The sequence below is a fragment of the Acomys minous genome (assembly GCF_964271855.1).
Source record: "Acomys minous genome assembly, chromosome: 2".
NCBI lineage: Eukaryota > Metazoa > Chordata > Mammalia > Rodentia > Muridae > Acomys > Acomys minous.
The window spans coordinates 113,934,186-113,960,391 of NC_140484.1; the positions used below are offsets into that span (position 1 = coordinate 113,934,186).

Sequence of the window (26,206 nt, forward strand, 5' to 3'; positions counted from 1 at the left end):
GCAGGAAAGGAGTGGGGGACAGAGAGAGGAACCCTGCTCCCGACGACTAGGACAGCACAGGTAGAATGTACAAATAGCGACACAGCTTTTTGTCCTCTTAGCCTGTGAACATCCATGACTTCTTGTTCTTCAGGCTCTTTTGGAAAAAATAAAAAAGGAAGGGAAAGGACCCGACCTTTCCTTGGCATCTGCTTCTCACAGCAATCTCAACAGGTAGCCGCTATCGTCCCTGCACAAATGGGGCTGCCCATCTATTGTCTGGAGGCTGTAATGGTTAATCTTCACTGTCCACTTGATGTCTGGGTTTATAAACAACACGGAGACACACCGCTGGGTGTAAAGGGCATAGGTGAGAATAGAAGACTTCCCTGAATGTGGTGAAACCACTCGACGGACAGAGAGATCTTGAACTGAGTTAAAAAGAGAAGGCAAGCTGAACATCACCACTTGTCTCGGCTTCCTAACTGTGGATGCAGCGTGAGCATCTGTCTTGTGTTCCCAGTCATCATAAACTCCCCACCATGATGGGATGGACCCTCAAACCACCATAAGTCCATATAATCTCCCCTCTCCATTGCTTCCATGACTTCTTTGGTCACAGCAATGAGAAAAATAACTGGAGGAATTAAGACACAGGCTCCATGTTCCAGCTTTTCACACAAACCTCTGTTGTTAGACTTCCCACTGCCTCTTCCCCAGGCAAATGCTGTAGAGCTCAGTGGTCCACCCAAAGCCTCCCCCAACTTCTAAGCCTCTTGCGGAGAAGACTAAGGGAAGAGGTAGAAGGAAGCAGGCAAGGATAGCCATTTCGCCAAGGCACAGAGCTCATGTGAAGGCGCACCTGAGGTGGAAGGAGAAGCCGGTGGTAGAGTTTACCAGCACAGTGGGAAGTTTGCAATTTGTCCACAGAGCAGTGAGGAGGTCACTGAAGCTAAGAGCTGGGGCTTGGGTCACCAGTTATGATTTTTTTATAAACACGGGCTCCCCACATACAGTTGTATTGTATGTGCATTTCTCAAAGAATCTATCTAGCCAATGCAGTGCTGAAATTCAGACCCAGTACGCTGACACGGAGCCACATCACTCCTTAGAGGAGCATCTTCTCTCACCACATAGGCAGGTATCAGGTAAGCTGGTTGGCAGGGCCTGGGCCTATGTTCTAGAACTTTGGCTCTCATATCTCCTGTTCACATTTACACTTTTCCTGGGGTGGGGGGGTGGGGTCTCCAATAGTGTTTGTGGGTTCTGTCTCTCACTATTTACCACATTAAAAATTAAAACAGCCATTTTGAGAGGTGAGATGAAACATCAAAGCTGTTACAATTTTCATTTACCTGATTACTAAGGACGTATAATACTTTTTGTGCTGTTCCTTGGCCATTTTTTTTTCTTGCTGTTCAATTGCACAGTCCAATTTTTCATTAGATCATTTATTTTCTTGACTCTGGTTTTGTGTGTGTGTGTGTGTGTGTGTGTGTGTGTGTGTGTGTGTGTGTGTGTGTGTGGTGATGGTAGTGGTAGTGTTTTTAGTTCTTTGTCTATTGTGGATAATAATCCTCTGCCAGATATATAGCTGGCAAAGCTTCTCTCCCACTATTGATTGATCCTTTCTTACAGAAAGAGGTTTGGGTTTTTGCTTGTTTGTTTGATTTGTTTTGTTGTTTTTTGTTTTGGTTTGTTTTGATCATATGAGATCCTATCATTAATTGTTGGCTTTAATTTCTGAACTATTGGAATCCTACTCAAAAAGTCCCTTCCTACACCCATACCTTGTAGGGTAGTGCCTATGTGTTTCTAGCTGCTTTAACATTTCATGTTTCAAAATGAGACCTCTGATCCACCTGGAGATGATTTTTCTGCAGGGTGATAGGTGTGGGTATAAATTTATTCTTTTACATGTAGAACAGAAGTTCTATTGGTCTGCATGTCTATTTTAATTCTAGCTCCATATTGTTTTTATTGTTATAGCTCTATAATTTACCTTGTAATTTGTAAGGGCCATCCCTGCAGTATTGGTTGTTTTGCTCAGAATTGCTTTGGCTATCCAGGGTTTTGTTTCATTCCATGTACATTTTAGGATTTATTTTTTCTATTTCCCATGAAGAATGCTGAGGGTATTTGAATTGGGATTGCCTAGAAACTGAAATTGCTTTTGGTAAGATGGTCATTTTTATAATAATAATTTTACTGAACCATTAATATGAGGTGTTTTACCTTTCTCTAGCATCCTTCTCCTCTCTTCAGAGATTAGAAGTTTTCACTGAAGAGTTTTTCACCTCCTTGGTTGGGTTAAATTCAAGATTTTTTCCTAAGAATGTTATAAATTTGAATGTGTCTATGAGCTCTGGCTCAGCATGTTTGTTGGTGGTTAATATAAAGTCTACTGATTTTTATAAGTTGGTTTTATATATTGCAACTTCACTGAAATTGTTTTTGTTACTAATTCTAAAAGGTTTCTGATGCAATTTGAGGGATCTCTTATATATAATATCATATCATCTGCAAATATGGATAATTTGTCTTCTTTTCCTATTTGTGTCCCTTGAATTTCTTCCTCTTGCCTTATTACTTCAGGTAGTGTTTTGAGTACTATGTTGGAAGGAAGTAGGAACAGAGGGCAGCCATCTTGTTCTTGATTTAAATGGAGTTGTTTCAAGGTTTTATTTATTTAGGATAATGACAAATGTGAATTTGTCATATATATCCTTTATTTTGCTGAGGTATACTCTACTCTTTCTGGGACTTTTATCATGAGAGCATGTTGTATTTTCTCAAAGGCTTTTTCTGCATCTATTAAATGTGACCATGTGATTTTTGTCTCACCACAATCATAAAGTCAGAATGGCTAAGACCAACAAAACAACTGACAACAAAGGCTAGTGATGATGTGGGAAAAAGAGAACACTCATTCACTATTTGTGAAAATAAAATCTGGTAACACCACTTTGGAAATTATTATAGAGAATCATCAAAAAGCTAAAAATATATTACAATATGACCTAGCTATACCATCCGTGGCATATGCCCAAAGGACTCGACAGCCTAATCCACAGATACTTGCTCAGCCATGGGAGAATGAAAGGAAAGGAGTGAAGTGATGTGGTTATATTTTAATTTAAAATATTTTAAGATAAAGGAATAAAAAATTGAAGCTGAGGGAAATGCACACACCATAGTACATTATCACATATTCTATTGGTCATCGAGGCAGTGTTGCTCTCATGCCATGCAGTCTCTAAAAGTCCCCACTTCCCTCTCAGGAAAGGATAAGAAGAGTAAAAGGACAAATGATGTCTCAAGGCCATTATGAAAGCACACATCACCTCACCTCCTACCTTCACCTGAGAGGATCTTGTGGACTCTATCTCAGGTCTCAGTGGTCCACCATCTAAGTACAGTGACAAAACTTGGTGACAGAGAGAGACAACAAGCAATCTGCAGACAACACGAACATTTGTGTTGCCGAAGTAGAAAGGAACAGAAATAGTAGAAGACAGAGGAAAAGAAAAGTGAAGAAGAGGGAAATGTGCTATGAAAGATGGGCCGTTGGTCTCCAGAGGATTGAAAATGACCAGTGGAAGAAACATTGAAGTGAGAGCAGAGAAGAAAACAAGAGTAGACAATAAGAGACGGAAGACAGAAGCGATGAAAGTCAGGGCAGGGAAGGGAGAGGCGTGGTCCTGGAGGGGTCTGGAAGCCTTGGAGGAGCTGACCTTGGGACTCTGTGGGATGTCTATGGGGCTGAGAAATGGGACAGAGAAGGGAAACATGTGCAAGAGAGATAAGAGAAAGCATCAAATGTGGGCAGGTGTCACATGGGCCAGCTGATGGAGTGAGTCTTGTGCAATCGTGAGAACCTGAGCTTGGGCCTCCCAGGATCCATGGGGGAAATCAGATGCAGTGGCAAACACTCATAATACTAACACTGGGGCAGCAGAACCGGAATCTCTGGAGTTTAATTAGTGATTAGTGAGTCCCATACAAACAAACGACCCCGTCCCACAAAGCAAGGTCTACAACACCTGAGAACTGACAGGCTGACCTCGGGGCTCCATGTGCTCATTTACATGTGTACACTTGTAGCTACATGTATACACACACAAAGAGAGTAAACTAGAACACTGTTTCTACTTGTCACAGTGTCCTACACATGTGACTTCATTTAACCTTCAGAAGGAAACAGTGTAGGGAAGGCAGGGATACCTGATCCTAAGGACATCCTTAAGAAGGCAGAAAGTCAAGATCAGTGTTTAGTGTATGAAAAAGAGGGCAGCCTTTGGAAAGGAATGATTTGGGCTCCTCACGCAGAGGCCCAAGGAGAGGCCTGGTAACCCCATTGAATGACCTTAAGAGTCCAGATGCATCAAGATGAGCAAACGGAACCAGGTCAGCCTGGATTTGCCCAGCTGCTCACTTGACAAGATGCAGCCATTCGTTATTAAATAGATGGAAAACTACAAATTATTTACCTGCGTTGAGAAGGCTAGACAAGCGAGGGGCTTGAGCAGTGTTGCCTCAAGCCACATAGAGCATCATACAGTCCAACTTCTTGTTGGATTCCATGTGCAGACACAACCCAGCATCTCAGTGACCCAAAAGGCAGCCCATGCCAAAGTGTCCTGAGGCTGGCAAGAGAGTTCGGCTGAGCTGTCTGGGATATGCCACAGCTGCTGCCAGGCACTGGCTCAGAAACAGCTCAATTCCTTCCACCCTTTTCCTCCCCAGCTCTGCTTATACAGCCTGGTCCAGCAAAAGGGATGCATCTGAAGATCTGGTGCCATGCTGTTCATCAGAGTCTGCTAGGAACTGCACTGGAACCCAGGGGGCTTGGGGGACTCCTCCTCTTGGGAAGACACACCTGGCAAAATGCTTTTGAAGTTCCAAACAGTGGCACACTGCATGTCCCATGGATCCAATCCACAATCACTTTTATATCCAGACAAGAGAAGGTTGGCAAAACATAGAGGCACAAAAGTCCTGGTTCTTAGCTAGGCACTGTGATTCCCTTCTCCCACGCAATCAGAGCTCAGCAGAGGAGTCTCAGCCATAGCTTCGGGGGCAGACTTGCCAAGCTTAGAGCCGTGCTCTGTGCTCCATCAATAATGCAAGAGGCCCCATGAATAATACAGCAGCAACTGCTTGAGGGTACAGTTTACTGGTGCCCAGCCCTGCCCTCAAGATGGCCCAAGGCCTAATCGTAGGGCCCTGGGGAGTTCGCACAGATTAACTCAGCCTCATTCAGGCACAGGCACAAAAGAACACTTTACAGGATCAGCCAAGGCTATGACTCTGTGTTCAGAAAACATTGATTCCCCTCCAGTCCTCATTAGGGTGGTTTCCTTCTCCCTTCTGTACCATCATCACTGCCAGGTACAATGCCAGGTCCAGATTATACAGAAGAGGGAGCAGACCCGCATGAGCGAAGGTAAGGCTACTGCCACCAGACAAAGGGCACAGCCTAGGCCTCCTCAAGAAAACAGACTGTGTGAAAAGTGCATAAATAAAAGATGCAAGTTGAGCTAACTCTGTTAGCTGTGCTTTCCAAAGAGATATGTCCACGTCCTACCACCAGGACACATGAATATGACCTTCTTTGTTGGCAGGAACAAGGTAAGGATAAAAGATTGAGATCATTCTGATTTGGGGTGGGTCCTACACCCATCTCCAAGAACTGGTATCTTTAGAAAAGGTCTGCACAAGACTAATGGACAAGGAGGCATGGATGTCAGCCACGGGGAAGGTGGGACAAGGGATGCTGCCGTAAGCCCAAAAGCACCAGGAGCAACCAGCATCTGGCAACCAGAGAAGGCTTTGTCCCCTGAGCCTCTGAAGGGAGAGAGGCTCTGGTGACAACTCAACTCAGACTTATGGCCTCGGAATGACGAACAAAAGCGTTGCTGTTGTCTTTGAGTTTCCAGGTTTGCAGTGACTTAATAAAGCAGCTATCAGAAGTGGGACTCTAAGACCCAACTTTAAAATCTATAAGATGGGGATGAGTGTGTCCACATTGTTTCTCTACGTTAGTGCTAATACGTATCTACATGTTTTGTGAATTAAAAGTGAGTCATAGAGAAGCCAGAAACTGCCACCACCACAACAATAGCATTAGTGATGGAATTGCTTGGTGTCTTCTCTGAGAGCTTTCAATGTGATCACAATCAAGGCTGGGAGGAAGGATGGTGCCTAGGATCAGCCCAACCTTCTTCAACACTGAGCTAGCATTTTACCAAGTCGATTAAATCTGCAAATTACAACAGAGGTAATTATCACTTTGCTTTAAGAAAATGAAATATTCCAATCTATTTTAATCACATCTGCTCTATGCCTGTGGGGTATTAAAAGAAGCCTGCTCAAGATGCACTAATGGTCCTCAGAGTATTTGTGGAGAGTTTCTATGTTGTGGGCTGATATATCTCTGGTGCCTCTTGGCACTGCCGAAGTTGTACCATGGGATTCAGAACCCAAGCATCTTTTCTTCCTAATTCATCCTTTATCTCTAAGATAATCTCTCAGAATCTTGCTCTGATTTTAGGACAGACAGTTCCAGTTTCAGGGTAAAAAAAAAAACATAGTAGCATCTTCCCTTAACTAGAAACTCCTGAGCACAGTACAATACCAAGCCAGATTCCATCAAATCTACAACTGAAATAATGCTGGCTACTTCAAAGCAAAGCTCAAAACATGCTCTCAGCTTATCCCATGAGAAGGAAACTTCCTGAGCTGGAGGGAGACTGAGCCAGATGCTGGCCAAAAGTCCTCACAAAAGTAAGAGTATGGGAAGGGTCTTGGCACACAGCAAGAACTCTTGAGATGATTTGGGTTTCCCTAAGGCTCCAATCAGGGGTGCCATCTTGCCTGCTAGGAAGACAAGCCACACATTCAGGGTAAGGGGTGAGAAAGAGAACACAATTTGGAAACAGTGGCTTCAGGTGGTGTTCATCCTAAAAATCATATTAGTCTCATATTACCAATTCACCAGCCATGTGATCATGGTCAATTTATTTAATTTGGCTCCGCCTTGAATCCCTCATTTGCAAAACAGGTTACTATAACAACTCCCTTGTGGGGGTAGGTTCAGGGATGAGCCAGGGTCCTCTATATATTCCTAACTCAGTGAGTGCCTTTTTTCCTCCTTTCCCAAATAGAAATGTAGTGCATACTCAGCCCTTCTGATGAGGAATCTCAACTATATCAATTTTACCATCAGTTAATACATCAAGAACTGTGTGATAAGAGAGGCTGGTTGGGGCATGGCAAAGACTCTAACAAAAGCTTACATGGTAGAATGAAACATGCTTTTTAAAAAATGGCTAAATACACCCATTTGCCCTACCTGTTTCTGCAGACACCCACTGGAAGCCTCACATGGCTGCCTTGTGACCCTCCTGGCTACCCTCTCCTACAAGGCCAACATTCTATCTGAAAATACTGGACACATCCCCAAACTCTATCCCACAGGCGCCATCAAGCTGACTCTGGCAGTCTAGATGGCTCATGGCAGATGGCGCCACATGAACTAATCAAGAAGTCAGACAAGAAAATCCTACCCCTTCTTCCGTTTGCCAGAAAATGAGATTGTTTGGATTTTAATCATAGCCACAGCAAAGAGCCAATATGCAGGCCCCCTTCCAACCCAAAGATAAATTTTCCACTCTCAGCATTCAATTCTTCCTCAAAAAAAAAAAAAGACCCCTACCAGGGTGATTGCTCCTTAGAGAGGGGCTTCTTCATCCACCAATATAATTTTTTTCTGATTTAATACTATGACAGAAATAAAATGCTGTTTGGACATGGTGGCACTCGCACGCTGACTCACACTGCAAGGAATGTCTTCATCCCTCCATAAGTCACATCTAGCTCACCGGTGTATTGATCCCAGGCAAAGATGAATGCAGAATCCCATGATCCTCTGGGAGAAATGTGACATTTTCTTTAAATATATATCCACAGAACAACTGTTTCTAAATCCCCATGAAGCAGGTCACCGGGGCAGCACACCATTGATTTCACATCCAATGATTTCTTAGAAAGAACACTGAACATTTTCTCAATAATTCAGCCTTTAGCGGACCCTGACATCTTCTTAGGGCACACTGTCTCTCTGGCCTCCACTGTGAGAAGGAGCAAGGATCCTAGGAGAACTAGATGCAAGAAAAGAGAGACCTTCTGCCCCCAATCACTTTGATGGCATTATGCTTTGTGGTAGCTTGAATGAGGTGGCCCCCGCAAAAGTCTCAGCCATTTAAAATCTTGGTCCCTACTTGGTGACTGTCTGGAGAGAGTTAGAAGGTATGGCTCTGTAGGAAGAGGTTTGTCAGGGGGGTAGGATTAAGGTTTCAAAGGCCACTGCTATCCCCAGGTGTTCCCTTGGCTTCCTGCTTGTGGGTTGGGATGTTAGATGACAGCTGTTACTCTGTGTAGTGCCCTACCCTACCGTGCCGGCCAGCCTGCTGCCATGCTCCATGCTGTTTTGGTGATGAACTCATATCCCTGGATCTACAAGCCCCAAATAAGACCTTCTTTTTATTGGGGGGTGTCTTTTTCTTTTCTTAATTTCTGCTTATTTTGTTTCTGGTTTTGGAGTTTTTGTTTTATTTTTGGTTTTGTGGTTTTGTGGGTTTTGTTGGTTTTGGGTTTTTGTTTGTTTTTGTTTTTGTTTTTTGTTTGAGACAGGGTCTCTCTGTGTAGCCTTGGCTGTTCTGGACTCACTTCATAGACCAGGCTGGCCTTGAACTCATAGAGAACCACCTGCCTCTTCTTCCCCGAGTGCTGGGATTAAAGGCGTGAGCCACCATGACCGGCTGAACCCTTCCTTTTATAATCCTTCCTTTTTGTAAGATGCATTGCTCATGGGCTTTTTTTTCTCAGAAATAGAAAAGTAACTGGTCTCCCTTCTTCGTCATTTTAACTTGACTGGATTCAGCATCACCAAAGAGACGTACTTCTCGGTTTATCTGTGAAGGAGCCTGTAGACTGGGTTAATTGAGGAGATAAGACATGCCCTAAATGTGTCCGTCCCCATTATGTGGGTTGGGCTCTTGGGCTGACTGAAAAGGAGACGGTAGGCAGAACATCGGCACTCATCTCTCCTTGCTTCCTAACTACAGAAATTCTCTCACACTCATGCTGCCATGCCATGTTCACCATGACGGATAATATCCTCTCAAGCTGTAAGCTAAAACAAACCCATCCTCTCCTCAGCTGTGTCTTGTCAGTTTCATTTCTACCCACTGGTCTGAGAAAAGCAAGTTTATAACTTAGCAATAAAAATGTAACTGATACGGAGAGAAACCTAGCAAAGAGTCATGGCCACACACTTGTTGCACAACATAAAATAGGTTGAAAAATGGAGGAGGACAGATAAGCACGGTGGTCCAGGCTTTGAGTCTGCACACTAACCGTTCTACATACTGGGTGACCTGACACAAGAGTCTTCCCTTACTCAGTGATTCAGTGTCCTCCAATGTGGAGTGGTAATGACATTACAAAATTGTCATTAAATTAAAGGATTAAATAAAATGGCATACATAATTTAATAGATTACTTGTCACAGTGCTTGGCACAAAGGAGCAATCTGGAAATCAGTGATAGCAACCACTGTAGTGACCAAGCCAATTTACCCCTAAGGTCTTCTATTAAGCTACATCTAGTTCAAGATGGGAGTGAACAGAATGCACCAAGTACAACAGCTGTGATGTGACTGGTCTGTGACACAGTCTTTTGGGGAGAATGCTTTATAAATTAGAATGTGTTTACCTTCCTTTAGCCATTGTAGGAAGTGCTACCTGTGTCCATCTAGATCTCAACCAAATGGGACTAAGAACTCTGATCACTAGGCCTACTGGTGTCCATACCAGAGTACCAGAGGAGTAGCCTGGTGGGGAGGGACCCAATTCTAAGGAAGGAAAGCAAGATAGAATAATATTGTCCAATTTCTTACAGTAGACCTCACTGTATAGCCCACAATGACTAACCTGTAGCTCGTGTAGCTCAGGCTAAACTAAAACTGTTAATTCTTCTGTTTTTACCTTCTAAATATTGCGACTACCACAGATCTTAGTCAACAACACCCTCAAAGCAATGACCTCTCTCTATCCATCCCCGGCATGGCTTTGAAAAGTACCGTGCAAACAATCAAACCATGAGGACAAGAATCATATGAGAACTTTGCCAGGGGTAATGAGTTACTGGGGTGTAAACCGGCTCATTTCTATAAGCTCATCTGAAAAACTGAGGTTATAACATATCCATGAACATAGGTCTGGGCAGGTGGAAAAAGAAGATGAAAGGCCCATAGCCAAGGCAGACGTCTTAGGCCATTGCTTCTTGCTAAACACTGTGATCACAGACAGGGAATTTGGATCTGAGTCACCAAGTAAAAAGGAACACATGAGCAGTGTCTCTAAAACTTCAGACTCCCTAACTCCATCCATGCCTCAATTCCTTTTCAATTTATTCCTTGATTTATTCCCTCCACATAATACACTGTCCTTCATGCGCAGAGATGACCCTGATGACTCACACAGCAACATGAGTTATTTTCTCCAGCAGTGGTCACGAATGTTCACTCATCCAGTCAACATCTGTTTGCATAAGATGGCTGGCTGGGGTCGGGGTGCATTGATCAACCTTGGAATGCAGCAAAGCCAAGCAGTCCACATGCAGAAAAAATAAATATATGCCCTCTCCCATGCTCAGAATGCCTAGATATCAAGCCAAATAAGTAGACAGGAGATCATCAGCACTATGAAGTCCATATTGTCTGAAGCTGGAAGGTCAGGTTCAAGTATCAACTACGCAAATCCTTATCAATGAAACTGGAGATGATTCTTAAGTTGGTTTCTAGGACTCAGAGTCCACAACCTGCCTCCCATGACTCTTGTTATGGTAAATCTAAGCTCATGTAAGCAAAAGCATACCTGATAAAGCTACAAAGTTATGTAGAGCAAATGTTATTTACTAGAATTGATTGATATCTTTATTATTATGAATATTAACTGTTACTGTTAATTACCTGCAGATCACAAAACCAAATGCTGATGAAAACTGAGATTCTGTCTTTTGAAACAAAGTGTGCTTGGTAAAACCATTGGAAGACAAGTCCAGAGATGAGGTGGGTCACCATCACTGAACATGGTATGTCCAATGTCATCCAACTCAAATAGCCTAGCCACCAGGTAGCCCCAATGTTTGACACTCCTTCCCACCAAACCATTACCAGCACTCCGCCACCTGGACAAAGTCTTCAATTCCGAACTTACAATTCCCGAAGACTCAGCGTCTGGAAGAGCTGCCAGGAGAGTGTGGTGAGCCGGTTACTTGACAAGTTTCTGCAAAATTGACAAATAAGAAGGGTAGTTAAAGGACAGATCCAGCAGCAGAAATACCCAAGATGGAGAACTTGGTCATCTGGAGGCAGCTTTTGGTCGGCTTCTTTTCTTTACTCTAATGTCTACCTGATATAGCTAATGATATAGCCATCATTACGTGTCATGACATATATTGCTAATGGTGTTTTTGCTAATAGTTGAGACCGCAGGGCAGCTGTGAAGAGGACACTGAAGCCCTCTTAAATGGTATATGGTTCTCTTGGTTACTCCTCCAAACCACCCTTCCATAAACACTCAGGAAGCCTGTGTGAAGCACTGTTCTGCAGACAACAGTTGTAGGGATAGCCAAGCCCACGACATCCTTTACATCCACACAGGCAGGAAAGCTTCAGGTTTCTTACAAATCCTTCTCACCCATCCCTCCCCCAGAACACATGCCCATTTGAGAGATCAAGACATCAGCCTTTTGTTCACACATTTCTTCTCCTAATGGCGATTTAATTGTTCTCATTAGGATGTACAGGGGAAGGGAGCAGCCATTAGTCTTCTAAATAAAAGAAGAAACACGCCCACGGTTATTACTTTGCCAGGCTCAACAAACAACTTTTGATGCGATAACAGTGCTTAAAGGCAGTAGTTAGACACTGTGAGAAATGAAGTGGCAACCCAGGAACAATGTACTCATCTGCTGATGGGAACGGAGGACAGCGCTGGTTCCATTTAGATAAATCTCCATCCATACATGAACATGTGTATGTTTGCAGCTATTAAACATGTAGGTAACAACGCAAACACAGACTCATGTTTGTACACACTCGCATATGCTTTCATGTGCACTCATGTTTAGATGACTTCTGTAGCAAGTAAATGAGTCAAACACAGACTATAATGAGGCCTGAGGGGTAGACAATTGACAGAAAAATAGACAGAAATGTATATTCAAATTACAAATGAGTGAGCAGAAAGAAGTGTATCAACAAAATGACATGAGTAATTGAGGGCAGGGTGCTGCTTCACTTGGGTGCTTGGGGAAGAACCTTCTAGCAGGTTACGTGGGACCTGGGAAAAGAAAGGATGAAAATGAGCTGAGAGGCAGGAAGAAGCCCAGCCAGAAATAAAGTTACAGAGACTGTCTGGGGATTCATGCCACATCCACAGGCCTTTGGAGGAGACTGGCATTACTCCAAAGAGCAATAGGAAGCATTGGGTGGCTCTTAGGAGTGATGTATCATAAACTAAATATTACCTTTTTAAATGGAAGACCAAGATTGGAAGTTGACAGGCTAGTTAGGGGAGCTCAACTATCTTCCACACAAGAAAAGAAAAGAAGAGGAGAAGAGAAGAGAATGGAACAGAACAAAAGAAAACAGAAGAGAGAGGAGAGGAGAGGAGAGGGAAGAGGAGAGGAGAGGAGAGGAGAGGGGAGGAGGACAACAACAAAGAGGAGAGAAAGGTTCAAGATAAGTGCTAGAGCCATCAGAACCTGCAGCTAGGTCTGGGAAAGAAAGAAAATGAATTGAGTGATAGATGTTATAGGCTGAGTATGAAATGGCCTCCAGAGACACATATTTTGAATGTTTCTTCTCCATCTGGTGGAACTATTTTGAGAAATCATAAAAAACTATCTACCTAGAGAAGGTAGATAAGTAGGGATGAGCCCTTGGAAATGTGTTACCTTTGGCTCCTTCTTGTAGTACTGTCTGCCTCCTGTCTATCAAGAATAGAACAGCTTTCCACACACCACCATGATGAAATGCTTAAGGACATGGGACCAGGAAACCATGGACTCTGAAACCATGAGTCAAAATATGCCTCCCTATGTTCTTATGTCAAGTCTTTAGTCACAAAAAAGGTAAGTCACTAATATATTGGTGACTAGTGAGGTAGTGAAGTAAGATGAGGAAGCCTACTAACAGATTACATTTGAGCAGTGGGACCAAAATCATCCTCTGGATCAGATAATAGAGGGGAGAAATATTGGACTAAAAGGAATTGTAGAAGAAATTTCTTGTGTGCTGTATGATGTAACATCTGTCAATTTAAAAACCTATGGCTCAACCAGGCAGAGTGATGCATGCCTTTAATCCCAGCACTCAGAACAGAAGAGGCAGGTGGATCTCTGTAAGTTTGAGGCCAGCCTGGTATATAAAGTGAGCCCAGGACAGGCAAGGCTACATAGGGAAACCTTGTTTTGAGGGAAGAAAGAAAAAAAGAAAGAAACCTATGGCCTATAGCTGAGGCAGGAAATACAAGGTGGGACGTAAGGCAGGAAGAAGGGATTCTGGGATAGAGCTGTGCACAAAATTCAGTCAGAAAGATATGAAAAGGACAGATGCATAGTGCCTGAGCCCAATTAACCAGCCACATGGCAGAATGTAACTTAGTGTAAATGAGTTATTTTAAATTTTGAGCTAGTCAGGGAAGAGTCTGGTTAGATGGCTGAGGTATTTGTAAAATTATTTTGAGTCTCATGAGTCTTTATTCCAGGAGCTTAGGATGAGAGGGAAAACATGCCCTTACTACAATAGAAAAAAAAAGAGAAGAGACTGACAGATGGATATAATCAATTCATATGTTACATGCATATATAAAAAGTCACAACAAACCCATCATTTATATACATAACATCTATCAATAAAAGATAATGTATTAACAAAAGAGTTTCCCACCCCTTGTAAACATTAATCTTGAGATGGTTGAGAGGGAGTCCAAATAGTCTTTCAGATAAATGAGTTTGTCCTGAGACCCATAGACCTGAGAATGTGCTGAGTATGAAAAAAGAACAGATAGCCAAACATAAGAATAGTTTATGAATGGGGTGTCCCCTTTTTCATTAGCTGCAGCCTATTTGTGATAATATGGTTGGGTCTTAATCTGTCCAAGATCAACTAACTTTCTAAGATAGTTGAAAATGATATTGGTAAATCAACCCAAATCTGAGGGTACAACGGCTGCTGTAGAAAAGAAAGAAACCACTTGTAGAGAGTTCCAAAGTCTGTTGCTCTGTTTTCTTCCCTGTGCCTTCTGTTGTCCCTGCCCAAAGACCTTAAGCCCACAAAGAGTTATCCAGGAAGACCCAGTGATTCCAAGCAGGCACACACCACTGTGCAGGGCTGAGAGTTCTGGTGTGATGTCACAAGTTCAGTAAGAGCCATCTTGAGCCATTCATCATGTTTTGCTTCACAAAGTCTTACTCCTAAAAACTTCTACCACTACCTACTTATGAGAACTGGGGTTATTAAAAAAAACCGTATCAAGGTCATTTAATGTAACCCCCAGGACAAGTTCCCCAGAGCAAACACTTCTGCTCAAAGGAGTACAACAGTGGGTCCTACAGAGTCACTGCCCAAGCATAACCAGTAGCCTTGGAGCTCAGAAGTTGGTATCAAAGGCTACACATTTCAATGCCAGTCTCTAGGACTTAATTGCTATTAGCCTATGTGATGTTGTAACAAATCTGAGTGCTTGGATTACCCAGGTAGAAGCCTTTTTACTGTCTCTGCTTTTCCTGCTTACTGTCTACACACAACAGCATCCTTTGGAGTAATGCTTGAACGGGGGGGGGGGGGGGGCAGGGGGGGCCTATGGAGATAGTTCAGTCAGTAAAATGTTTATCATGCAAGCATAAGGACCCAAGATGGATTCCCAGAACACACATAAAAAGCCAGGTATGGCAGAACAAGCTTGTAACTCGAGCACTGGAGGCCTGGAAATGTGTGAATCCCTGGAGCTTGCCACCAGCTAGCATCTCCTAAATAGAGCTCCAGATTTCAGTAAGAGATCCTAGCTCAAAAAACAATGCTTTCGGCTTCTAAGAAATGACACCGAAGACTGACTGACCTCTGTCCTTCATCTCTTCATCTGTATGTGTCCTTATGCATACAAACTTTCTCCTCTCTCTCTCTCTCTTCTCTCTCTCTCTCTCTCTCTCTCCCTCTCTCTCTCTCTCTCTCTCTCTCTCTCTCTCTCTCTCTCTCTCTCTCTCTCTCTCTCTCTCCCTCTCTCTCTCCTCTCTCTTCTCCCATCTCTCCCTCTCCCCTCTCCCCCCAAACTTGCAAATTCACAAGAGAATCTTGGCAGAAGTTTGGGAAGAGTCCCATCCTTTGCCTGTAGGTCCCTAGTTTTCTCCAGTGCTCCACTGAATATAATCTATCCTCCAGAAGCTGAGCACTGACAGCCTGCAGGGACCTTATGCTCACTGAGCCTGGAGACATACGCACGCACCTGATGAAGTACACCTCTGGTCAAAGAGGCTTCCAGTAGGAACAAGCCACCCTAGAGGCAGGACTGGCCCAGGTACACTGGGCAGCCTGGCTCCTTTCCGAGAAAGGAACAGGCAGAGAGCTTGCCAGGAGTTCCGGGGAGCCCCAGGCAGAAAGCAGGCTGCCAGCCACGTCCTCTTACAAAGGTCATGCTTTGCTACATCAGGCAGAAATGTCAAGAGAAAATTGGATTCTGAAAGGAAGAAAATCATAGGCACTCTGGGCAAATAAAGAATAAGAAATAGCATTATCCCCCCCCCCTTCTTATTACATGGGAACGACAGCTGGGGGCCTGGGACACCTAGAAAAGAGGAGTGAGCTTTTGTTCTCTCACAATGGCATGGCTTCATCTCCAGCCCACTCCTCCTCCACCCATCCAGCCCTACCTGGAGGAGAAAGGTTCTTCAGTTTTCTCAAGCACATTATGGAGTGGCCACCACAACACTCATACCCTCTGTCCACACACGCATACACCCTCACATATTATCTCCACATACAAGGACACTGCCACACAAGTCCCAGGAAAAGCACAGTGTATAGCCTGTGCACCTGTACCCAGAGCACTGCCTTCGATGTACAATGGAAATACGCAGGCCCAGAGACAAGCATATGCCCCACAAACACAAGCAGGGTGTGCCATCCTCTGGCCACCCTGCCCTTTTAGGTACCTATGCAATTCTCAAGACACAGGATAGACAGGAAAACTGAGGTCTGGAGTTTTGATGGGCATTAACAGCCAGATGGACAGAACTCACTGCCCCAGTTTTCCTTCTTGCTGACACCTCACCTGGATCCATCTGTCAGCATTTATTGATGGTCTGGTAATGCTGTTCATCAGACAAGAGTTTAATTAAGAGTCACCCTGCCTCTCAGCCCCACGGCAGCCTCCTCCTGCTGCCTCCTCCCTAGCAGATCCATTGTCATCTGCCTCTGACTTTTGCTTGGGTCATTGGACAGTATCTGAGCCACCTGACCATCAGATTAATTTGGTGAATGTGATTTTATGAGATGCGGCATGAAACACCTCTCTCTCTCTCTCTCTCTCTCTCTCTCTCTCTCTCTCTCTCTCTCTCATCTGAGACTTCCAAACAAAGCCATTAGTCATGTCCCACACAACTGGCTCCCTCCCAGCCAGACACTGGGGTCCAGAGGTAATAAACATCGATGATGGAAGCTTTAGAAGGAAAGAACCACACAAATAGTCTTGCTCTGGGTCCTGTGGAGAGACAGGGCTGAAGTGGTCCTCCCTGCACTAACCATGCAGGAAACAGGAATCTTTTGAAGCAATCTACCGCTCTGTCTGGTAGGCAAGTTCTCTGGGGAAAGAGGCCCTGGGATGTCTTTATTTAGTAGGACTGGAGCCCAGATGGCCTTCACCCTCTAGCCTAGGAGACCTGCTTCCCTGCTCCCCATAGAGAGCAACCAGAGAAGCTCTTCTGTAGCCTTTAACATTTGGGCATTGAGACAGAAGACAGAGGCCAGTGGACTTGCTGGACTAAGAGTGGGGCAAACTTTTAGAAGAAGCAGCTCTCCTAGCAGAAGCAGACTCCATGGGCAGTATGCCAGACAATTCCATTGTGTCAGGGATGGCTGATGAAAGCACAGGGCTTCTTCATGCTTGGAACCACGCAACACCCACCCAGCCAACTAGTCTGCCTTACCCACGCAAGTCAACATCACAGACCCCTCTTCATCACCTCAGCTACTCTGACATAGGCTTGGACTTCTATGGTCACAAACTAAAATGATGCCTTCCCCACAAATTCCCACATTGGAATTCAAGGAATGTTAACACTGTTAGAGATACGGCCTGTAGAGAAGTCATTAAGATTACAGGTAGTCATTAGGGCTGGTCATAACCCAACTTGACTGATGCCAATATAAGGAAGTGAAATGGACACTGATGTACTCAAAGGCAAGACCATGTAGAGACGCAGGGAGAATATAGCCATCAACAAACTAAAAAGAGAGGCCTCAAAAGGAATACCATGTGGCAATACCTTTAATCTTGGACCCTGAGCCTCCAGGTCTGTGAAGAAATAAATGTCTGTTGCTGTGGTGTTGTATCATAGTAGGCCTAGAAAACTAATACACCTGTCCTCCGCCCTTTCATTTGACCCAAGGGCCTGACAGCCAGTTTAAATGCCCCGCTATAGTCTGGGAAGGACTCCAAGCCATGGTTTTCTGTCATCCTGAACCCTGGATATGCACGAGCACACATAAACCAGGCTCCCAGACAAGTTCCAGCTGCTAATATCCAACCTTTCTACTGGTCCATTTGTTAGCCCCCTAGGTATATGCCAGCCTCTCCCTGTGAGAGATTAGTGAGCTAGAAAAACAGAGAAGGAGAAAGATGTTCAGCTCGCATCCCAAAGACAAATCCCACCGTTGCTGGATTTTCCTGGAGGATTCATTCTGCAGCTACTGAAGGACATTTCCTCCGTGCATCACATGTTTTCTGTGCGCTCGGCACTGTTACCCAGAAACTCCCTCCCAATCCCACTGCTCCTAGGCTGCAGCTTGCCAGTTGGAAACATCACAAGGCAAACCTTAGTTATTTCGTGCGCAGAGGCATGTTTTGAAAGGTGCTCCTCTCCCTTCCTTAAGATCTAACACCTCCTCAGCTGTCTGTCAGCCCTCTCCTTCCTGCCCCTACACACACACACACACACACACACACACACACACGAGAGAGAGAGAGAGAGAGAGAGAGAGAGAGAGAGAGAGAGAGAGAGAGAGAGAGAGAGCATCTATGTTAAAGTTGTGTAGCTTGGTCTTCTTGTAGAACTCCTAACAGTGGAAGCCAGAGATGTCTCTTTTGCCTGCTTTTGGGACCCTTTTCCTCTTACTGGGTTCCCTCATCCAGCTTTAATATGAGGGGAGGTGTTGCCTAAAGTTCCTGCATCTTGATACACAATGTTTGGTTGATATCTATGAGAGGCCCACCTTTTCTGAAGAGAAACTGAAGAGGAGTGGATGGGGGAGGGGGAGCATGGCAGAGTGGAGGTAGGGGGAGGGGCTAGGAGGGAGGAGGAAGGGGAAACTACTGTCAGGATGTAATAATAATAAAATAATGATAATAATAATTTTAAAAGACAGCTACTTGGTCTTAGTCTTAAGCCGTGTGAGCCTCTATAATAAAATATCATAGGCTAGGAACTGGAGGCATAGGTAGCTCAGTCAATAAAGTGCTTGGTGTGTAAGCATGAGGACCTGAATTCAATGCCCAGAATCTGTGTTTTAAAAAAAAAAAATTCTGGACATGTTGACACACACTTGTCATACTAAGTATGGTGAGACACATTTGTAATACCAGCACTGGGGAGAAGGAGACAAATGGATCATTGGAACTCACTGACCAGCAAGGCCAATATAAGATCCCGTCTCAAAAAACAAGTATATGTCCCCTGAAATTGTCCTCTAGCCCCTATATAGAGTTTTCACACACACACACACACACACACACACACACACACACACACACACACACCAGACATACACAAGCATGCAAATACCCACACACAATCCGTAGAATAGGTGGCTTACAAACAAAAGAAATCTACTAGTCATAGTTCTGTGCACCTTTGGGAGATCAAGCGTCCAAGGACAAGCAGAAGAGCAGCAGCCCGCGGTGGCTGCTTCATCATGGGCAGCTGCTCTTTAGCTTCCCATGCCAGACAGGACACGGAGTCTCCCTCCGGCTCCCCTTATTAAGGCATGAATCCCATTCCTGAAGGCTCCACATGCAGGACCTAATCACACCCTGAAGACGTTCCTTGGCGATGAGGAGCTCCACAGATTCATCTGTGGACGCCAACATTCAGACCACAGCACCCACCTCCCTGACACACCACACTGAAATTGCTTTGGAATTACTGGAGGAAGCCTAAGAGAAAATGTCTAATAAGGAGAATTCCCCTGCTGTAGCACCAAACCATATAAAGAGTTTTCTGAGAAGGAAACAAAATCATGGGAGAAATATGGGGCTGACATTCTAGTGACCACTTGCTCAAGAGGCAGGAGTTCACACTTTGTGGTCTTTACTCTGCCACTTCTGTGCACTGGAAGTGATTGGGGGGTACCAGACCTAATGAGAGCACTGAAGGGACCCCACAACACATCCCCTTAAAATCCAGAGGCCATGACAAGAAAGTAAGTGCTGGTACCCAAGATTCCTCTTGAAGGCCAAGAAATATCTTTCTATATCACTGATATATTTGCTTTTCCCTCAATTAAATTGTTGTAAAAAGGGGTGGGGGTTAAAGCCATCTGAGCCATTTTTATTCAGCTAAATTACACTGGATGGCTCATTTAATGAACTTTAATGAAGCCAAAATGCTTTCTCTAATCAAATCTCAAGTGACGTGCCTGGAGTCTTGACCTTACATCAGGAGACTTGGAGGCAGCTTTCTCTAAATTGCCCTCTACTCGGCTAGGTCAAAGTTTCCAAGGGTGGGTCCCTGAGCATCTAAGTGTGTAGTACGTCCACCAGTATTCTGGGGGAGGGGTGGAGGATATCATCACATTTGACTGAACACTCTACTGCAGAAAAATAAAACAGGCTTATTTACTACAGAATTCCTCAGGGTCTTAGCAGGAGAAGTACCTGGCTTACTGGTTCTCTCAAACTTAATGGACCACAGATCCTTTTCCATAGCACATCCACCAGAAAAACGGTACCCTCCTCACATACTTAGAGAACGCAGGCCTAGACTGAGACTCAGCAAGCCCAAGGCAGCAGGCTGGCAGTCTATTTTTGTAGTTTTATTGGAAAGCAGCCATTCCCGCTCATCTTTGTGTTGCCTGTGGCTATATTCTAAGCAAGGTAATCACCTTCCTGAGATAACCACGTCCAGAATCTGTCACACACACTGTTCACTTCCAAACAGAGGGACTTCGTGGAGGTGGTGAAGGGTGTGAACCACAGACACTGAGAAATCACCGTAAACTACTTTATTGGCCAAATGTAAATGCAGTAAGCCTTAAAAGCATACACAAGGCCTGGGCAGGCTCAAGCCACACATAACTCCAGAACAGAGACCGGAAGCAATCCCTAAGTCCAAGCCCTAGGGGACTACGTTAGCTTCTAGGAAAGAAACATTGTTTTCATAGTGGAACGTATTTTCATGGATGGCCACACCCCCAAGAATATATACTTGGCACTAATTTGACTGAATGAGTTTTTTAAAGAAAAGGTGGACACAAAGTTGGGTGGGTATGGAATGCAGGCTATCTGTAGGAGGAGTTGGAGAAAGTGGTGAATGTGATCAAAATACAACATCTGAATTGATAAAAAAAAAAATATGCATTTCTTAAGTGGAAGCAGAAATCAGATATAAGGTCAAAGAGAAATGTAGCCATAAAACGAGGCAGAGGGGGATGAGATGTTGGCTTTGAAGATGGGGGAGGGGCTGTGAGTCACAGAAGGTGGATGGCCATTAAAAACTACATGCATATGGCTCTATTTACACATTAACTCTAGACTAGGGAGACCCACTGCAGACTTCAAAATCACAGAATTGTAAGATACTATATTTACGTTGCCTTCCATCACCAACTGTTTTGTTATATCACCAATAGATAACTGATACAGCTTATATTCACATTAGCACAGTGGAGTTGAATAAGTCTGAAACGGTATGTGGCCTTTCACAGGAGAAGCAAAATAACTTCTACCCTGGGCTGGCATTTTCTCTTTTTCTGTCTTTTCTTTTTATTCCCTTCCTGCCTGCCTTTCTCTCTCTCTCTCTCTCTCTCTCTCTCTCTCTCTCTCTCTCTCTCTCTCTCTCTCTCTCTCTCTCTCTCTCTCTCTCCCCCCCCCGTGTGTGTGTGTGTGTGTATGTGTGTGTAGGTGTGTAGGTGTGTAAGTGTTTAGGTGTGCTTGCACATGGGTGTTCAACCTCAAGTGTTCCCTATAATCGACTGTTTACCTTTTATTTGAGACATGGTCTCTGGCCTGAAACTAGATGAGTAAGCTGCCTGTCCAGAAATTACCTGGGATCCTCCTACCTTGGCCTCCCCAGCACTGAGATTACAGCCATGCATTCATTACCTGTCTGGCTTTATCTGGTGCATGGGGTTTGAAATCAGGTCCTTTTACTAACAAGGCAAACACATTACTAACTGAGCTATTTTTCTAGCTCTTGGTTGGTTGGTTTGTTGGTTGGTTAGTTGGTTGGTTGGGTTTGATGGTTGGTTCATTGGTTGGTTGGTTGGTTGCTTGCTTGCTTGCTTGGGATGGAGACAAATGTCTTACTGTGTATACCAGGCTGCCCTTGAACTTCCAGTCTTCCTTACTTTGACTCCCAAGTACTGAGATTAAAGCTATACACCACAACATTAATCTTGACTGGTATTTTTCAACAGAAATTAAACACAGGACCCATATGACATCTAAAATTTTCAGTTATTGTGATTTCAATAATGGAAAGAAGTGTCAATATTTTGAAATACCACTAATTCAACCTGTAATCAGAATCAAAACCACCATTGAGACATTTCTAATTCTTGTGTTGCTGTTGCGTTTGTAGTAAGTCTTTGAAATCCATGTGCATTTGACATTCAAGGCGCATCTCAATGAGGACTGGCCAGCCTTCAAGTGTTCAGTAGTCACAGATGTCCAAGGCAGAGCTCTACACCATCTGTGAAACCCAGTTGTTGACTGGAGTCCTCAACATCTGAGACAGTATAATTACAAGCTCACAAAGTCAAGTCAGGACAACACCGTCCCCAAATCCAGCTGTCAAGCAGCGTGTTTCATGGGAAGGAAAGTATACTTCTTGTCCAATGCCACCTCACTGAGTGGTTTCTAGTATCCCCACAGGCGGCAGAAACTCAAAGCGGGAAGCTTGGGACCAGAACTTGCACATGCTGAGTAGTGTGGGGTAGGACTCTGGCTACATACATAGGAGACCAGATGGGAACAAAACGCTGGCCTCTTTCAGAGTGCTTGGTCCATTTGGTTAAGTAGAACATCTACCTTATAATTCAAGCATTCCTATGAGAGGACCTCAACCCCCCTTCCTCTCCCATGGCCTATCTCTCTCCAACCTTACTCTCCACTCCATAACTGGCTCTTAAAACTCACAGTAAATAGAATGGTACCTCCATGCTAAGTGTCCTTGACAGCACCGTGCCTTTCTCCACTGTATCTTATGCTCCCTTCACACCTCACACCTCTGTTCCTCCTCCCACAGGCTGGTATGAATGGCCTTCCAGCACGACAGCCTGTGTTCCCCATTCTGACGTTGTCTCTCCCTCCTCTTTGCCCTGACTGCATTTTGAATGGGCATTTCCCGCAGCCCACACCTCAGACTGTCAGCTTTGAATATCAGCTGTGTGTTTACTGCCACCCCCATCATACCGTTTTTCCACCGGCAGCAAAGAACCAATTCTCTTCATCTTACATCCTTTATGGTACCAGATCTCAAGTTCAGTAGATACACAGCAAATTCAACTGGTCTCTCAATATTCATTTGAAGAGATGAATTTCCAAAGGCTCTGGAGGGAAGGAAATTCTTCCTTCTCAGCAGCCATGGTATAAGAACAAAGAGGACATCACTGAAGGGAGAAGGCTGAGGGACAAAAACAATCCCAGCTGCTGAAGTGTGGCTTCTGCTTCTTCCCACTGCCTTCTCTCGCCTACATAGGGTCTTGAGACCTCAACCTCAGTCTCGACTGCTAGCAATTAATACAGCAGCTTAGACTTGCCGAGAGGGTGAGGAGCAGCTCTTTCCCTTCCTTTAAAGGAGATGGGGGGGGGGAGGGAAGGAGGGGGAGAGAGAGAGAAAGAGAGAGAGAGAGAGAGAGAGAGAGAGAGAGAGGAATACAGCCCATAAACACACTGCACACACTCAAATACCAGGTACAAGAACCGCACACCACAAACTTACATTCACATGCAGGCTTGCATTCCCATGGATTTGCACCCTCACGCTCACATTTGTCCGCCATCTCAGTCTGGCCCCACCAGAAACAGAGGAATCACTCTTGTGCAATGGATGAAGGAGCTCTTCCTCTTGACCCTTTGCTGTTGCTGACATACATGAGAGGGTCTTTCTCAGCAGGAGATTAACAGATAGCTATACCTGGCTGGGTCTACCAGTCCTCTCACAGCCTTCAGTTCCAAGTGTTCTTTCTGACTTCAGCCTGGCCAGAATATCAAGGAGACAGCCCAACAGGAGTAGGGCTGAGCCCACCAGCCAGGATCCAGGTGCTAACAGCCCTTCACTGTTCCCTACCCCATCTTTACCCTGGAATAGAAATGCTCTCCTGTGCCAACATAACCTCCCAGTCTCAGGGGGGAAGGGGACACTTGGAAGGCCAAGACCTAGCCTGAGGGGACCTCCTTTCCCTGTGACTGGACACACTGGTATTGGGGCCTGAACACAAGAGAGAAAAATGAAGACCATAGTGGTTAGGAAATTTTCCCAAGATAATCCAGAAAAAATGTAACCAAAAAGCGAGTCAGGAAGTGTCCTACCTCCTGATGCCCACATGCAGGCAGTTGAAGAGTCTTCCCCTCTCACCTGGGTTCGTTTCTGCTCCAGTGTGTGATGAAAAGGGAGTAGGTCGGTCATGGTCTTTGGCATCACTGGAGTTTTGCAATGCTAGCCTAGCTCTGTACTTCCCTATTCCCGGGATCCTTGTATAATTTATGCAATCTCTTTGGTACCTTAGTTTGCTCCCCTGTAAATGGGGGGAAAGGGAAAGTGATAGGAGGCCCATCCCCACATGAGTTTTGAAAAGTGACTAGGGTATGGAAAATAGGGTATGGAAAGCATCTGACACAAGGCCTACCCTATGTCCTTTTTCTTCATGGCACATCCTCCCCCTTAATAGAAGACCCATCTCTAGTCACAATGCCCAAGCCCAATGAACATATACCTCAGCCCAGGCCATGATCCTCTGCATCCACACATCACTTAATGCAACAAAACAAGTAAGTTCATAAAATAATATGGAGAGCACTTTAATGAGGCTGAGGCAGCAGGTATCTCGCCCCCTCATCTCTACACCCTCCTTCTGCCTGTGTGTGTGTAGCCCGGGATGATCCTTAGCTGGCAGTGAAAGGATGTTTCTATGTTCTGTACAGCTTTTTTCCTCACACCTGCCCTGAGTGTTCTGGAGGCTATTGTAGGGGACTTTGCTCCTTCGGAGTTTCTTTCCAAATCAACTAAAAGCTAATTGACCCGAAGCACGTGGGTTCTCTGGAACCCCAGGGAGGCGCAGCCAGGCAGGCACTGAATTCAGGCTCTCAGCCAGGGCCACCCACGTGGTGCAGAAGCTGCACAGTCAAGGCCATGGCCCTAAAGGGGCTCCGTGTGATCGATGACGTGCGTTCTTTTTTTTTAACTCAAAAGCTGTCGTGGCCAGAACAAAACAAAGATACAGTCTGCAGAGCTTCTGAAGGAAGAATCCAGAAAGCCCTACACAGCTAAAGGAGGGGGACTCGATAGAGAGGAACGGAGTCAAGGTTCTGCTGGCCACGCCCCAGGCTGGGGAGGAGCTGCAGGAAATCTGAGCCCTGGGAAGGGCTGTAGGGGACCAACCTGCCTAGAGCTTGATCCACTTAGGCAGAGAAACTATTCCTTTAAGCGAAGTCAGCCACCCGCCTTCTTTCTAGTATTCATCTTTGAGTTTAAAGGAGTATCTATGCCTGTCTTTAAAGCATTGAAACTGTGAGCACAAAGCTGTTTGGAGCTTTATTCTAGGCTCTGATTCCGCCAGTGCTGCATGCAAGTCCCCCTTCAAGATGAGAGCCTAGGGGGAGAAAGGGGGCTGAGGGAATGTGGGTTTAGAGACGTTTCCCAGAAGGCTTCTCACACCTGTTAACAGAAGCACCCAGAGGCTAGTTTTTAAAAAAAGAAGAAAATCGTATCGCCAGGCTCTTGCCACCTCAGGGAGTTTCTGATTAGGTAGGATGGAGGAAATTTGCATTTCTAAGAGGTTCCTGGAATGTTGTCACGTCCCCTGTTTTAGAACCTCACTTAGAGAACCACTGATCTGGTGATTTTTTTTTTCAGGTTGAGTTGCCTGGGACCCCAATCAAATCCACACCCTTGAAAGCTGGGGGATCATACACTGAGCTGCTGGAGAATATGCCTACTGGGAAGCCCTGTTAGGATCCTACGGCTTCCTGCACAGGCTCCTGGGAGTAAATGCCATCATTATTAACTGAAAATAGGATTTGGCATACTCCATCTGAAAGTTGGAGAAGGATGCCCAATTGGATGGTGCCACCAGGCAGTAAGGGGAAAGGGCTGTCGTTGCACTGAAAACTAACAAAAATAGAAAGAATCTGCCTGCTCCCTGCTTGCATGTACGTGAGTGCAGGCAGACAGACAGACACACACACACACACACACTCACACACACACACGCACACACGCACACACACATGCACACACACACACATTTTCACAGAAGCTTTTTTTTTTTCAAATTCAAGTTCTGGCTTTTCTATCTGGAGACCTTAATGAAAATCTGTGGAGATTGCCCCAGGAAAGACGCCTTTATGAATCCCATGCCCCAGGAACCTAAAGGATAAAAACATGAGTTATAAACTAGAGAGAATGAGAGGGGCCACCAGGAGGTGCAGGATGCCCTAGGAGG

At 44.8% G+C, this 26,206-nt stretch overlaps 1 protein-coding gene across 9 annotated transcripts in view; it reads right to left on the reverse strand.

Moving 5' to 3' along the window:
- NTRK3 (neurotrophic receptor tyrosine kinase 3) overlaps window positions 1-26,206 on the reverse strand; it is a 403,447-nt gene that overhangs the window by 275,046 nt on the left and 102,195 nt on the right. For all 9 annotated transcript variants that reach the window (XM_084773602.1, XM_084773598.1, XM_084773597.1 and 6 more), the window contains one exon: window positions 11,262-11,330. In XM_084773602.1, the coding sequence (XP_084629728.1) occupies window positions 11,262-11,330 (69 nt within the window). The remainder of the gene's footprint in view (window positions 1-11,261; window positions 11,331-26,206) is intronic.